Source organism: Verticillium nonalfalfae (assembly GCF_003724135.2).
Source record: "Verticillium nonalfalfae strain VnAa140/NRRL 66861 chromosome Unknown scaffold_6, whole genome shotgun sequence".
Classification (NCBI taxonomy): Eukaryota; Fungi; Ascomycota; class Sordariomycetes; order Glomerellales; family Plectosphaerellaceae; genus Verticillium; species Verticillium nonalfalfae.
The window spans coordinates 185,271-200,184 of record NW_021167231.1 but is presented as its reverse complement, the minus strand read 5'-3'; the positions used below and the strand labels follow the sequence as shown (position 1 = coordinate 200,184).

General features: G+C 56.6%; 3 protein-coding genes and 1 non-coding gene across 4 annotated transcripts; 2 read left to right on the top strand and 2 right to left on the bottom strand.

Annotated features, from left to right (window-relative positions):
- Nucleotides 1-3,339: 3,339 nt before the first annotated feature.
- Nucleotides 3,340-5,341, top strand: D7B24_007468 (uncharacterized protein; the record flags this gene model as incomplete). The annotated part of the gene is made up of 3 exons (XM_028641577.1): nucleotides 3,340-3,411; nucleotides 3,482-3,670; nucleotides 3,728-5,341. 3 exons carry the CDS (start codon nucleotides 3,340-3,342, stop codon nucleotides 5,339-5,341), a joined length of 1,875 nt encoding a protein of 624 aa, XP_028498702.1.
- Nucleotides 5,342-6,056: 715 nt separating this feature from the next.
- Nucleotides 6,057-8,103, bottom strand: D7B24_007467 (uncharacterized protein; the record flags this gene model as incomplete). The annotated part of the gene is made up of 4 exons (XM_028641576.1): nucleotides 6,057-6,776; nucleotides 6,846-7,257; nucleotides 7,348-7,907; nucleotides 7,966-8,103. The coding sequence occupies 4 exons, from the start codon at nucleotides 8,101-8,103 to the stop codon at nucleotides 6,057-6,059; spliced, it is 1,830 nt and encodes a 609-aa protein (XP_028498701.1).
- Nucleotides 8,104-10,240: 2,137 nt separating this feature from the next.
- Nucleotides 10,241-10,333, top strand: D7B24_007466. Its single transcript has one exon. It is a non-coding gene; the product is annotated as a tRNA-Ala (tRNA).
- A 448-nt stretch (nucleotides 10,334-10,781) lies between these two features.
- Nucleotides 10,782-13,739, bottom strand: D7B24_007465 (uncharacterized protein; the record flags this gene model as incomplete). Its single annotated transcript, XM_028641575.1, has 6 exons — nucleotides 10,782-12,529; nucleotides 12,580-12,700; nucleotides 12,758-12,846; nucleotides 12,899-12,945; nucleotides 13,005-13,326; nucleotides 13,499-13,739. 6 exons carry the CDS (start codon nucleotides 13,737-13,739, stop codon nucleotides 10,782-10,784), a joined length of 2,568 nt encoding a protein of 855 aa, XP_028498700.1.
- Between the last annotated feature and the right edge of the window lie 1,175 nt (nucleotides 13,740-14,914).

The window sequence follows — 14,914 nt, the reverse complement described above, 5'->3', positions numbered from 1 at the left end:
GTCCGTTTAGTGTCCGTCATCGTTTTCAACACAGACGGCGCTATTGACGCTGGCGCATCTCTGGGCCTGGCTGGAGGTGACGGTCTATGCTGCACTGAGCTTTATCCCCGGACAGGGCGGCGACGGCCGCTTGCTGACTGAGCGTCGCGTGGCCGCTTATGCAGGGGCTAGGAAGATTTCCCGGGACGACCGACACCTGTGTCATCCAGCTGCGCGGGACAGCAATTGTCCTCCGACCGCCGTTTGTCTTGAATGGTGATAGAGAGCGGAGGGGAGCCTGTAGATTGGGGCCATGACCTCAGAGCACAGGAAGGAATCGAACCCCGGATCGTTTGATCCAAGTCCTAGAGAGCTTAGGGAGTACGGTGGTGCAGCACGGCGAGGGTGGCGCCATGAGCCTAGAGCATTGGCTAACCCAATAAGTTGTTTTGTTTGCTGGTCATGCATCGTGACGGGCGGCTGAGTTGTGCAGGTTGGTTGCGTTGACAACGCCACATGCAAGATGGTGGTCACGCTCGGGTGCCAGTCAAAAGAAAGGACGCAACGGGACGTGACGATTCCGTGCGGGGAAGGAATCCTTGACGGGGGACAGTTGTAGAAGGGAGCTAAACAGCGAGATCCCGGGCACGTAAGATGCGGTACGGGAGCTGCCACACGTCCTGGCCATGACCATGAATCTGGTCCTGGTCAAGCAAAGCTTGCCATGCCTATACCAGAGACGGCACAAGACGCCGTCGACGATCACCGTTTCGTGGCGCCGAGCAATCCGAGGTGGGATCGCGACACTGGGTGGTGAGAGGGGCTGGACTCACAGACGCTGAGAACGCTGGACTCAAGATCGGGCGGAGGTGTACAAATGGGCCAGCCTTAGGTGCAGTGACTTGCATCAGCAGCGATTGCTGTGGCAGCGAACAGGAACAGAGCAAAGAGCCATCCACGCTACCGAGTTTTCCATGCAGGTACGAGTTCGTGGTCGGCGTGGCATGCGTGGCTTGCACTGCATGTCGCTCGGCTACGCACCGTAGTGCGAACCAGCAGAGGAATGCTGACAGTAACGAACAGGGCAGCGTCGCATAGGAGTTGGGACGCCGGCGGTTTGGCAGAGAAAGGCCACCCGTGGTTATCCCTGATCCTGACATTTGTCTGTGAGATTGGCGATGTTTCCACCCGCAACGCCTTGGCCCCGGCCAGCGCCAAACCCCGAAGATTTGTGCCGTCCTTCTCGTTTTCCCTCCTAGGCCCCGTGCTAGAGACAACGGATTGTCGATCAAAGAACGGGCATGATCCCTCGGGGCATTTTAAGGCCGAAGATGGTCGACACGACATTACAGGAGTCATGGTGCGCCACAGTCGCTTGTGATTGTTGGAAATGCACCTGACTTTGGCCGACGAAAGGGGAAGTTGGAAAGGCGCAAGCCAGCCACAATGATTAACCGACTGCCGGACTGGTGTAAGTAATCAATCCCAGCACCCTTCCATCGGTAGGCTCGCCCACGGCACGGCTGCGTGTCTGCACATGACCACTGCCATTTTGTCCGAAGGGTACACTGGGCCAGGGGTTCAGGAGCCAGGTGCAGCCAGGAGGAGGGGTCTAGCTCAGGAGAGATATTGGTCCTGCAGATGGTGTGGTCACCATGCGTCTGGCTACCCACTGAGATGCAGCAGCAGGCCTGAATTACCCCTTGAGTTCGTCCACGGAGCGAGAGTCATGCCGCCGAGGCAATTGTCGTCGAAAGTGGTTGTGCCTTTGGTCATGCTCTTGTGGTGCGGTCGCAGGACAGGGGTCGATTGGTCCCTGATGGTCAGTCGACGGCTGGCGAGGCTCTGGTGCGTGTGCCGTGGGTACACGATGCGAGCATTCGGAGCTTCTGCGGTTAGACCCGGCCAGTGTTCGATGGCCGCAGCTGATCGTGAGGCGATGGGCGCAAGGCACATGGCATGGAGGCGCTCCAGCAGAGACAATGGGCGGCGAGGATGGCAACGGCAGCCAGCGAAATCTGCGTCATTGAAGCCGGTGAAGAAGAAGAAGCATGGCTGGATGTTGGAGGGATGGGGGAAGGAGGGGGGTGGGCTCTGTGGCGGTCTGAAACTGTGTTACCCAGAATACACACCTATGGTGAGCAAGGCATCTGGGCATCTCGAGGGCGGACGGCAGGGTGGAGGAGGGGGGAAAGGGGAGAGAGGGGGAGCCACAAGCAGATGGCGTGCAAGGTGATCTCAAACAAGACAAAGAGAGACGGTCGGGGACGCAGGTGGGCTGGGAAGGCAAGTCTGACAGAAGCAACATCGAGACAGCGGTGAAGATGTAGATATGTGACGAATGTTTCCCATTCGCCTGGCACGCTGTGAACTGGGCGCTGTGCGCTGTGTGAGCTGTGAGCTGTGCGCTGTGCCGCCGCCTCCCGATCCACCGCGGTTTCTGGCTGAAGATGGCAGCAGCAATGCACCTAGGCAAGTTCCTACCTGGTCATCATAAGCAAGTTCCACGAAATGGAAATTCGTCTCGGAGCTGCCAGCCTGCTCACCTGCTCGTCCGCCACTTGCGTCCGTCCGTGAACGGTCCTTCTCTGCTTGCAGGAAAAGCGGGCAATAGCGATCGGGCCCAGTGGATCTCGCGGTGCCTGAATACAGGGGCCCCCCGGAAGCACTTTCCCCCCAAGACCCCCCCAATGCAACCAAATGCGGGCAAGTGTGCTGGAGCATCAAGAGGCAACAGCCGGGGGGCTAGTCGTGACTTCTGGCTTCGCAATCAAATCAAAAAGAACAATAATACCAATCCGACACTGCAAGCAGAGGGAAGAGGTACCTGAGGTACTTCATTAGCCCGGCGACTTTGACGAACTCTCGGCCGACCTGGCCGCACCTCACATTTCCTTTCCTCCCCGTCGTCCCTTGGTAGGCAACTTCATCCCCATCATCCACCTTGTCGTCGTCGGCCTCTCTCTTCCGCACTGCCAACCTCGACATCTCCTACTGCAGCCCGCATCCAGCAGCGCGCCTCGTCCCCCCCCCCTCCACACGACATCAAGCCCATCGAACCACACACAAACCCCCCTCACTGGGCCTTTGTCGCCGCCCGCCGCCACGCTGCTCGTTCGTACACTCAAGGAGCCCCGGAGGCTGTCGAATTTCTCTTCGCCTCTTTCGCTCCCTTGGTCTGTTCATACATAGCCAGTCAGCCCGACGGTTGCTTTTGTTCGCTGTCTGCGGAATTCCCCAGCATTCAGAATGCCGATTTAATCTTAATTCGTGATCCTTGAACCCCCTTCCTCACGACGACTCCTTTTCGCCTTCCACCGCCACGACGACGACCTCCCAGGACCTCAAAATTCGATCAACATGGAATCCTGCGAGGGAGTCCTGTTGATTCCTCCCGAGAGAGGTCAAATTCTCGGTCGTGCAGTCTGGAAGGTGTGTTGAACCCTACCCAGCCTTTCTCTCTCCCTCCCTTGGAAGTGCTCTGCTAATCGAGTCCACACAGCCGCGATATGTCGTCGTAGGCCGCCGCAACGCCCATAAGCAAGACAAACTCGAACAACAGCCCAGTCCGAGCCTCGCGCAGGTCATGACGACCAGTCGCATTACCAATTCTTCCTCCTCCTCCTCCTCGAAAACCCCCTCTAAGCCACTGCCCACCGAGGATCCTTGCATATCTGTGTACAAGTCCAAGGTAAGGCTCACGGCTTCGGAGTACTCGGGCCATAACCTAAGTTTTCCAAACTTGCAGGATGACTGGGAGCCCACCCACCAGTACCCTATTGGCGCCATTGTCGATTGCCAAGTGCAAATGGTCGCACATCGCAAACAGGGACCGGTGCTTCCCACCCTCGTTGTCACGATCAACGATAAGGAGCGAAAACGCCGTTCTAGCAGAGCTGGAGGCCTTATCTCAAGCAAAGAGCCCAGCGCCACCACACTCTGGTTCAGAACCCCTCCAGACGACCACCACATCAGTCTGCATGAGTGGGCTCGCTTCATCTTGATGAAGAAGACAGCCCCCATGAGTCCGGACAGCCCGGCGTCGCCGTCTTTTATCAACCCGTTCCCGCAGCGCGCCCATACGAACGAGTATTACCCGCGTCCGTCAAGCGGCAATGCCAATTCTCGATCTGCTCTTCTGCACAAAAACTCGACTCATCACTCGGGTCGCGAGCGTCCTGTAACTTTCAGTTCAGAGTCTCCCAGCCTGCGTTCCAAGCGAAGTGATATATCGTCTCCTTCGAGTGCCTCACACCCAGCGCACATGGGCTATGCCATGCCCGATCTCAATAAATACACGACCGTCCTCCCAACTGACATTCCATCCCCGGTGGCCACCGTGGGCGAGTATCAGCAAGGCGAGCTGATTGAGGGTTGGACCGCTGCACAGGGACGATCTTCGACTGTCAGCTCACCAATTCGAGGTCGAGGGAGTGTTAGCTCTCAGGCCTTACACCCCGCGGCTATCAACTCTAGCTCGCCACCCGCGGCACGTGAGACAATCCTCGACCGAGCTTTTCAGCTTCGCTGCATTCCCGGCTCGGAACGGGAGGTGCCCGGAGAGGAAAAACTAACCTCGCTGGCGCGCTTTGATGCTCTGATGCGCGAGGCAGACGAAAAGCGTCAGCAGATAGAGAAGCGAAAGGAGACGGAGCGAGCAGCCTTACAAAGTGCCTGGGATGTCGATGACAGCTCTTCGGCTGAGGAGGAGGACGAAGAAGACTCGTCGTCGGACGAATACGCCCACGAAGCTGACGGAAACCGCCAAACACTCATCCCACCCAATGCGCAGCGGGCTCTCAACTATCTCGCAGGCCCGCCGCGTCAGCAGCGCACCTCATCGCAATCATTGGCGCATCAGCAGCAGCAGTCGGCCTCTCAGTCATCCACCACGCGAAGCACTACGAACCACGAAACACCTCTGCAGGCCCCATCCAGGCCCCATACCGCCCACTCGAAGCTCCGCCCTAGCGTCGCGCAAAGAACACACAGTCAACCCCAGCTGGTACCACAGGGCAGACTGGACGTCCCAATGCCATCATCCGGTAAGACTTCCGAAGATGGAGGCTCACGGCCGAACCAGGAGAAGCGCCAGTCCACTTCGAGTGCCAAGCGGCTGAGCTTCACCGAGTTTACCAAGCGCCTCTCCAGCACCAGCAGCTTACTCTTAGTCCAGACGAACGTGAGCGGCGGGAGCAGTCGCGAGAGCACCGAGTTCGACCGAAATCCATCACCAGCACCGAGGGGTACTTTAAACGCTAGGGGCGCCCCCCCGCGCCCGCGGGACATGGACCGTGAGGAATGGGAGAAGCGCTGTGGCTGGCGAGCCGGCGTTGGCTTTACCGAGGGCGGCTTCTTATGAGCTCGTCTGCAACAATCTCCAATGTCAACGATGGAGACTTTTTGACCCATCGGATGACGATACTTGCTATTTTCCGAAAAGTCCACCCGGCTGGGCCCATGAACGCTCAGCCGAGGTGTTCCATGTACGACTGATTCGATCTGATACCACGGCTTTCAATACGTAACGACTCATGATGGGAGCCATAATAGAGAGTGGCTTTGGCGTTGATGACCTTTTCCCCCCCAGCGAGAAGGAGGCTTTTTCACTTGCTTGCGAACGAAGGGGGCGGCAGAGGCTTTTTTTGATTGCATACATATGGACTGGCGACGCGCTGGCTCGTGAGCGGCGAGAGGAAGATAAAGGCGCTGCCCATCATCAGGATAGATGCCTGTTTTTGGTGTAGACCAACAATGAACCGACATGATGCATACTTCACCACCTTGGAAAGTTTTGTTGTGTTTGCTGCTTGTACGAACTACGTGCAGTCTGTCGCCTCGTCGTGTGGATCTGTGCGTCCCATTTTCTATGCTTAATCAAGCCTATCGATGGTTCACTAGCTATACTATTGCGACGGCCACGTGCAATAACGGGCCTCTGTATGAAGCGCCAACTGGCCGTCGCCCCTGGCCGTCCGTCATCCAGCTGTCATGTTTGAGCTGTAGGCTGTCGCTTCCGTAGGTACGTGTACATCCCCCTCCCCAGACGCTTCTGTATGGAACCCTACCCCCGTCGCCTACCCGCTCCACGCAGGCTGCACGACGACAAAGTCCTTCACGACGGCCGTGCCGTCCGCCAGCGCCGCAATCTGCGCATCTGTACACTGGCCCCGCACGATGGGCGTGCTGGCGGTGTAGCAGAACACGGGCGCCTTGGGGGGTAGCGGCGTGCGCGCGCCCCGAATGTCCTTTGGCCCGCTCGTTGCGTACTTGTCCCCGTTGCCAATAGCCTTCTTACCAGTCGCGACATCCCTGCCCTCGATGGCACGCTGGTAGATGGTGTAGGCGGTCGTGGGTTGGTAGTACGGGATCTCGTGCCCTGCGTTGGTGACAACGGAGAAGCTGAGACGGCCGGCCTGACGAACGTGGCCTGCCTTGCCGGCGGGCACACCGGGCACGGAGAGCGGGGCGTAGCCGGCGGCGGCAAAGCGGGCGCGGTTGCGGTGGGCGAGCGCGAGGGCTACTGCCTCGCCGCCGATCCAGTTTGCGCGCCAGTCACGGTCGCCGTGGATAAGGTGGACGGGTATGTCGGCGGCGAGGAGGCGCTCGACGTGAGGCGCGAACGACAGGAGAAAGTCGCCTGTGGCGAAGAAGGGATATTGGATGCTCGGTGAGAAGGCGGTATAGTTCACGGGCACGCCGAGGCGGGACTGCGTGTTTTGGCGGTTGAGGAAACCATAAGCATAGGGGGGAGGGAACTGGGCGGCTGCTGGCTGGGTGATGTCGAAGGAATCGCGCTGGGGAGCGTCGTCAGCTTGGGCATCGCTCTTGGGAAAGTGAATGGGAGGAAACAGATGGCAACTCACGCCTGTGGCCTCGTATCGGCTCTCGATCAGTTGATAGCACGTGAAGAAGGCATTATTGCAGACTGGGTAGACTTCGGGAGCGTTCCCCCAGCCTTCGGGGTCGAGCCTGTTGGTGATGTTGCGACAGTCATCGATCAGATCGAAGCAGCCACCAGGAGCCTCGGCCTGCTCGACCAGGTTGTCCACGGTAGCTGGATCGAATATCTCAATGCCATAGGTATTATTCAAGGCGAATTCTAGGTCAGCAAATTGACCGACGATGTCGATGAAAGGGGCAATAATGCCGACGGTGGCGATGCGGATAGACTTGGCGCGAGAGCAAATACGAGGATTGGGTGGCAGCTTGCCGGCCGTCGCAAGTTTAGACTGCGCTTCAAAGTAGGTCGCAATGGCAGGCACGTAGTGACCACCGCTAGGAACTGGTTAGTTTTGTGCATTGGCGATACAAATTGAAACAGGTTTGGCCACCGCAAGATAGGGGGAGAACGGGGTGTGCACGTACTATGACTGTGACCAGAGGTTGATACTAGGCCGGACGTAGTCTTTCAGTTTTTTCTCTCCCTGCCAGACTTGCATGAAGTCCCACAGAACCCGCGCAATACTCTGCGTGGTGTTCAGCGTCTGGCTTGGGTCCTGGGTCGAGAAACTGCCATTGAAAAGAACGGTCTCATACTCAGGAACCGAAGTGCCTTCAGGGTATACGAATCCACCGATCAAACCCAGGCGACCGGGCGTTACGTTATTGTAACTGAATCCCGTCTGTACCGGCTGGTCGATGTACAGCAAATTAGCCTTATTATTCCATGAGTCGGCGTTGAGCTTCGTCGTCTTTGAGTCGGGCTGCACACGGCAGGGGCCGTTGCTACCGAGAGCCTGATCGGTCGAGGGCGAGCCGGGCCCGCCGTTGATCCAGACAGTCAAGGGGTCGGACTTGGGCCGGCTCCGTGATTCAAAAAGCCAAAAGAAGATATTCTGCTCGAAGGGATAGTTTGTACTAGGTGGAAGCGTGACGTATCCGCTGTACGACTTGACTCCGGATGTCGTCTCGCAAAAGTTGGAGACCTGGAATGCGTTAGGCACAGTGTTCAGGTGGAGTGAGAGAGAGAGTTGAATAGCCGACCTGTTTGACGGATACCCTGGGCTTTGGGCCAGATAAGCAAGCTTTATCGTTATTTTTACTATTCGTAGCAGGAGCTGCGGCGACGCCAGTGATGCTCAAGAGGGCACTAATACCCTTGAGCACGAAGCTGGTTTTCATGTTGGGCTTCAGGGTAAAAGCAACGTCTTTGCCGGGTCACTTTTTTTCCATCCAGCAATACTGTAGGAGCAGACGTGTGTTGGTGGCAGTCGATGATACTGGAGGTACAGTGACGAAAGGGTTTGAATTGCGTCAAGACGGAGGTGAGAAGCTTGGTAGAGGGGCCTGGTGCAGGTGCTCGAGATGAATTGTGATAATGAGAGGGTCATGGACCCTTTTAAGTCAAAGTAAGGATCTTATTGAAGCTCATGGATATGGCCAAGGCATGAGCGGTAGAGCTTGATGAGCGGTCACTCCGGTGATCAAGCCACTTGTGGCCAGGGTCCCAAAGATGGTGTTGAGGGCCTGAATGGCAAATCTGGGATTGGCACCTAGCTGAGAATGATCTTGCAGGATACGTAGCATACAATAATCAGGCGAAACGGTGGCTCACATGGAAAGATGCGAGACATGCAGTCCTCCTTGATCTGTCAGGGAGAACTTCTGGTGGTGTGTGGAAGAAGGGAACGATGGAATGCGACTGCCAACGCTGCAACGAGCATGGCGACGCCTTCCAGATGGGGTTCTGAATAAAATTCTAGTGGCGCGTCGAGGTCTAGACGAGTCGAGGGAATGACTGACTGATGCCGCAGCATCAAGGGCCGGTAGAGTGAATATGGTCTAGGCCTAATGCTGGGCGATGTGCCATCTATGTCTACCAAGATATCTTACCTGCCTGGGTGAGGTAGGAAGGCACCTTAGGGAGGCACGTCCAGATGCGGTGAGCGGCCATGTTTCTGAGTGCGAGAGAGGGAGGAAGGAAGAAAGGGGCCTTTTCGAACACCACACGGACCAATGCAAACCCTTTGACGTTATCCAAGGTCAGGTAGATGGGTACCTAGGTAAGGTACCTCAGGGTAGGTACCTTACCGACCTTACCTTAGGGAGGTACCTACCTTAGGTCCCTAGGTAGCTTGCAGACTCTCTCTCTTTCTCTCTCTCTCTCGCCATCTAGAAGAATGCATCGCCCGTACAAACACATGCCCGATGCAGCCTCGGATCGAACCGAACACATGAGCGGTGATCCCGACGGATCCCATGTTCCCGCCACATCTCTTCCTTATCCAGCGGTTGCACCCGTTGGTGGCGGCTGCGAGCGAAGAGCCCTTCGGCGATAGGCTGCTGCCAACATGGTAGGGACCCCGGCGCCATCATGGGCTTGGCGTGGTGTCGTGAACAAGAAGATATTTCAGATCGATCAGGGGAGACGTTGATCAGACGGTTCACCAACTGGCACGTTCCACACCACCAGAATGACCACCAACCAGCTAACCAGTCTGGTCCGTTGCAGTGGGCGGTACGCCGTGCCAGAATGATGGGATGGACAGCTTGACGACACCTCTCACATCGATAGATTCCCTGCTAATCATTCTCACATATACCATTGGCTGGGCGCTTGCAAGCTCGTCTTCTTACCTTCGACAGTTCGTCCTGTATGCAGGACCTACCTCTCCTCTCCTCGCGTTCAGATGTAAGACAGCGAGCCACTCCTCTCCGAGTACTGACAGAACCCATCATAAATCAGAAAGACACAAGTTCCTGGGCTTCGCTCCGGATCCGGGTCTGAATAAGGTCTCACGAGCTGGGCCCACGTGCCGACCTTTGTCCATGTTTCCAAAGCCCTGGAGCATGCGTGTGTGTCGAGACTCTAGTTCATCGTTGAACGTCTTACTGATGCGTTCTTCGCATCACATCACGCGCATGACAGAGCCCATCCCTTGCATTGGTAAACGTGTCGCGCTGGACGTCAGCGAACCGCCACATCGGCTGCTATCAAGCCCGATGTTCTGGAAGCACAGATGGATACATGGAATCACCGGCCCGCAAGGGCTGAGCGCCAAGAGGATTTGGTCTCTGTGGCCTGCTCCATGATTGTACGCCTACCCTACCTGCCTCTTTCAGAACGCTCGAAATGCCTCTACCGAACTAACTGTTATGAGAGCGATGGGGATACCATGACATAAGACGTTGGGTTTGGGTGGATCAATGGTCAAAGCCGGCATTCATTTCCACAGACCACAGATCCACAACCTCATTTCTGCGTGATTTATCACTAGCAACATGTACTCACAATACACCTTGCCCTACAACAACAAACGGGCGTGTGGTCTAGGGGTATGACATCTGCTTAGCATTGATCTGATCAATACTAAACTGCTGAAGGTCCCGGGTTCAATTCCCGGCGTGTCCACATCTTTTGCCTTTCTCTCTTCATGAGACCGATTGATTGTGCTGGGAAGAAGAGGTTTTTTTTTTCCTTGTTCCTTTTTGTGCAGGGGCTTCCCACATGTCTGATTCGCTTCTCATTTTGTGACCGCCAATCACCCATCTGCGGCAGAGACAGGGGTACGCTCCCGCTGACAAGCTGGGTGGCACGACATCCGCCTTGTAGCCCGTACAAGGATAAAATATCAAGCGCCAATTCGAGGTCTGATCAAGCAGATGAGAGACCTTGTCCACGGTCATGTTCAGATGGCACATCACAAGGACTAGGCCATGAAGGGGAAAACATGATTATTGTATCACTGCCTCATCCCATCATCATCAGCTTTGATCCCACGCTTCTTCTTTGAAACGAACAATCATGTAGGCGAGCCCTGCCAGAAACACGCTCAGTAAACGATAGGGCCATCCGTCGCTTACACGGGGCTCTGAAGTCCGCTCTCGCACCTGCCCGTGTCGGTGTAGCAAGCAGTAAACAGCCTATCACTGGCATCGCCGATCCAGATCTTGTACCGCCCGCCCGGCGACGGGACGATCCAGTTCTGGCTCACGACATCCCAGATGCTGAGGTCCTTCCTCGTCAGCGCCAGCGTGACAACCTGGCTGCCACCCGGCGCCAGCCTCGACGTCTTCTCAAAGTCGCGCAGCTGCACAATCGGCGTCTCCGGGCCGCCGTCGGGGAACTGGACGTACGCCTGCACGCTGGCACGGCCCGTGTGCGTCGCGCCCGTGTTGCGCACCGTCACCGACACGCGGAACGCGACGTCGAACAGCCGGGGGTTGCCGCCCGAGGCGCCGCTGGCTGGGACCGCGGATGGCTGCACCGTTGTGTAGCCGGGCGGGTACGGGTACTTCTTGCCGTCTTCACGGTCGCGGACGGCCTGCTTGGCCTCGCCTTCGGTGCACCACGAGTAGAGGTAACGGAAAATCTTGTTGAACCCGGCTGGCACAACGCCCTGCTGCCAGGGGTGGATGGCTTGGTTGAAGTTGAGGACGGGGGCTCGCGATGGGGGCGCGGGCGGAGTGCGGGACAGCTGTGTCACGGCGCTGATGGAGGGGTTCGTGAAGTTGAAGCTTGTGTAAGACAAGCCGTGTCCGAAGGCGAAACGGGGCTTGATGCCGTTCTTGTTCAGATAACGGTAGTCGATGTAAAGACCCTCGGAGAAGGTGTCCTGCGGCTGTCCGGTCGAACCGCCCGTGAGCTTCGTGAGACTCTCGGGAAGATCCTCCTCGCGACGCGTGATGCTGTAGGGAAGGTGACCCGAAGGCGAAACATTGCCAAAGAGGACGTTGGTGAGCGACTCGCCAGCTTCTTGTCCCGGAAGGTGCTGGAAGAGCACGGATTTGACGCTGGGCAGGTCAATCCACTCTTCGACGAGAATGGGGCCGACAGTCTGAACAACGACGATGACATTGCTGTAAGCCGCGGCAACGTCCTTCACAAGACGGTCGCCGTTGTGCCAAGCCCGAAGCCCGTCGGAGTTGCGGTCACCGTTATTGCCTTCGACGGTAAAGGAGTTCTCGCCAGAGTCCGAAGTGATGAAGACGATGGCCACGTCGTTCGCGTTGGGCGTTGGCACCCGCGGGAAGTTGTCTGTGGCAAAGTACTCGACGTTGCCGGCACGCTTGCGCAGTGCGCCGATGGGATCGTCAATGTACATGTAGTCGACCACGCCTGACCCCCAGCCCATGCCGAGGACACCCTTGTTGCAGCTGCGGAAGTCGCACGCATTGGGGCCGTCGGGATTTGTCTGTGCAGCAGTGCCAAAGACCTTGATGGAACGAGATGTCGCGATCGGAAGAAGACTGCCATTGTTCTTCAGCAGGGTGATGGCATCTTGAGCAACCTCTCGTGCGACGAGGTTGTGGTCCGCTTGGACTTGCACAAACTCATTGATAACACCTCGGGGCGAGAAGGGCCAGGCGGCCTGGTAGAGATCTCCCACAGCATCGTTGGACAGCAGATGGAAGTTGACCTTAGGAAAGCCCTCGTCTTGTCCGAACTTGAGCCATGTCGCGACGATGCGCGTGGTCATGTCGTTCAGACGATCCATGGGAACTGAGCCATTCAGGACGGAGCGGGTCAAGTCGTACATCCAGTAGCTGTAACCGAACAGGGGCACTTGGGTATCTCCAGGCATGGCCATATCGAGGCCCGCAATTGCTGTTCCATGTTAGTCGGCGAGCAGCATGCCTAGGCGGGACGTGATTTACCAGCGTCGACACCAGACATTTGCGAAAACCAATCGCTCATGACGAACCCCTGAAAGCCCAGCTCATTCTTCAGAACGCCATTGATCATCTGGCTGTTGTGCACGCTTGCAGAACCATTGACCTGTCAATGCCATTAGTAGCCTGCCACCGTCGCATTATCGAAGAAGCAACAACTAACCGCGTTGTAGGCTGTCATGACGGCGCCGGAGCCTGCACGAATGCCCTCGGCAAACGGCCAAAGGTAGATCTCATGCAAGGTTCGGTCGTCTATCCCTGTCAGATTTGATGACGTGCCGGCACGTCGACGCCGATCACTTACCAATATTCGCGCTCAGACCCTGCTGCAAAGGGTTATACATTCGGTACCTGAAAATGTCAGTTAAAGAAAAAGCAAGCAAAAAAGAACGACCATGATTGAGACTGACATTTCCTGTTCGTTTCCGATCAGATGCTTGATCGTGGCGATGACACCTTGCTCCTGAACACCTTTGATCGACAGGGCGCCAGCCTTGGCCTGAAGCACGGGGTCCGAGCCGAAGCCCTCCCAGTTACGACCGCCTTTGGGCTTGCGGCCCAGGGGACCAACACTGGGCCCTAACCAGACGTTGACACCCTTGCCGCGAAACTCTTTCCCGAGGGCGACGGCACGACGGTAGATGAGGTCTTTGTCCCAAGTGGCGCCTGTGGTGATGCCAGGCGGGAACGCGGTGACATTATCAACTTGGTTGACGCCAGTGGCTCCATCACCTAGGCAGAGTTGAGGGAATCCAACGCGAGGGGCGCTGCCAGTGTTGCCGACGCAACGTCTACTTCAATGTCAGTATCACAGAGTATCGACCGTCTTGGGATGCCTGAGTCACGTACCCTGGTCTCTGGTTAGCAGTTTTTTCTCAAGTCATAGTAGCGAACCGGCACGTACCCATCCACCAACCGCTGCCGGAAGTAATGTTGGTCTTTTCGGCCAGAGTCATCTGGTCAACGATAGCTTTGGCGCGTTCGTAGCTGTCTACCCAGTCACGGTCCCAGCCACCATGCGGTGTAGGGTAGACTGATTTGGCAACGAACCCATCAGGGACTCGTTGTCTTGGGCTGATGACACTGGCTGTGCTTTGGGAAAGAACTGCTCCGAGGAGCAGAAGATTCAGAGGGGAGGGCGCCATGTTCACGAAATGCAAGGCGAAGATGCTTCACGCTTTTTGGCTCTGTATCAGTGAGACCAGATGAATCGATCTTCCGCCGTACCAAAGATGGAACGACTCGGGACACCCTCAAGATCCTACGGCTTACAACGTGTATACTTATAGTCTGACACAACGCCTGGCTTAGCATGCCGGCATCTTGTTTCTTGCCCTGCGTTCCTACGATGGCTCACTTGAGCCCTGAACATGCAGATCGCCAGGCTCACTTGGCGCAATATGTATCAAGAAAAAGGTTGACATCCCAGCTAAGAATGATACGTTCCTGACTTGGCATCCATGAATTTTGGTCCACGATTTGACAGATCAACTTGTGAGGTTGCACCAATTCAGGGGCCGAGCCACTGGCAAGTGGTCGAAAAAGACTGCGGGGCGGCTCGCCTGTGGTATACTAGACCGCATATATCGATCGATCTGCTGTATCAATTCGGCCCTTTGGCCAAGCGAGCCAGTTGAGCAATCAGAAACAGTCACTAGCCCCAGAGAAGAAAGTCGTTGCGGTGGGCAGGGTGCAACGGTGCGGTGGATGGGGCCGGAGACTGATAGATCTGGTGGATCACCACGATGACGAGCAATGCTGTCAGTTGTGGTGCTGTTCAGGCGAGCCGACTCGGCCGAGAGGCGAGCGAGACATCTGCACAGTAGTGGCAGCGAAAGACAATGCCCTTGTAGAACAAGAAAGAAGACTCTGACGAACTTTGCCGAGCCCGACAATGATTGTCAGATCCCTCTGGAACGAAGTGCCTTGTGGATGTCGTCTTCGTCAGAGTCTCGTCGATGGTGAATTTGCTCTATCACAAGTCAAAACCCCAGACAATCGTGTCAACCGAGGCTCGAGTCGAAGGCTGGTGTACGGGAATTGAATCCTATTGCTGGATCAACACGTAGGCTCGCATTGAAGTCGTGGTTCGAAGGGCCTCGTGATGTGACGATGCCCATTCTGGCAAGCGAAAGCCCACTGAGGCTGGGCGCCCCCTTGTCTACCGGCCACTTCGGGCTGCCGCTGGGCCGCCACTGGTTGGCATCGGCAGACAAGACGCGCAAAAGCTGGAGAGTTGGACACCGTGCCGCTCGCTGTGTTGCTGTGCTGCTGAGATAGGGTTGCAATCCCGGGGCTCTCGGCTGCTGGCTTGATAAAT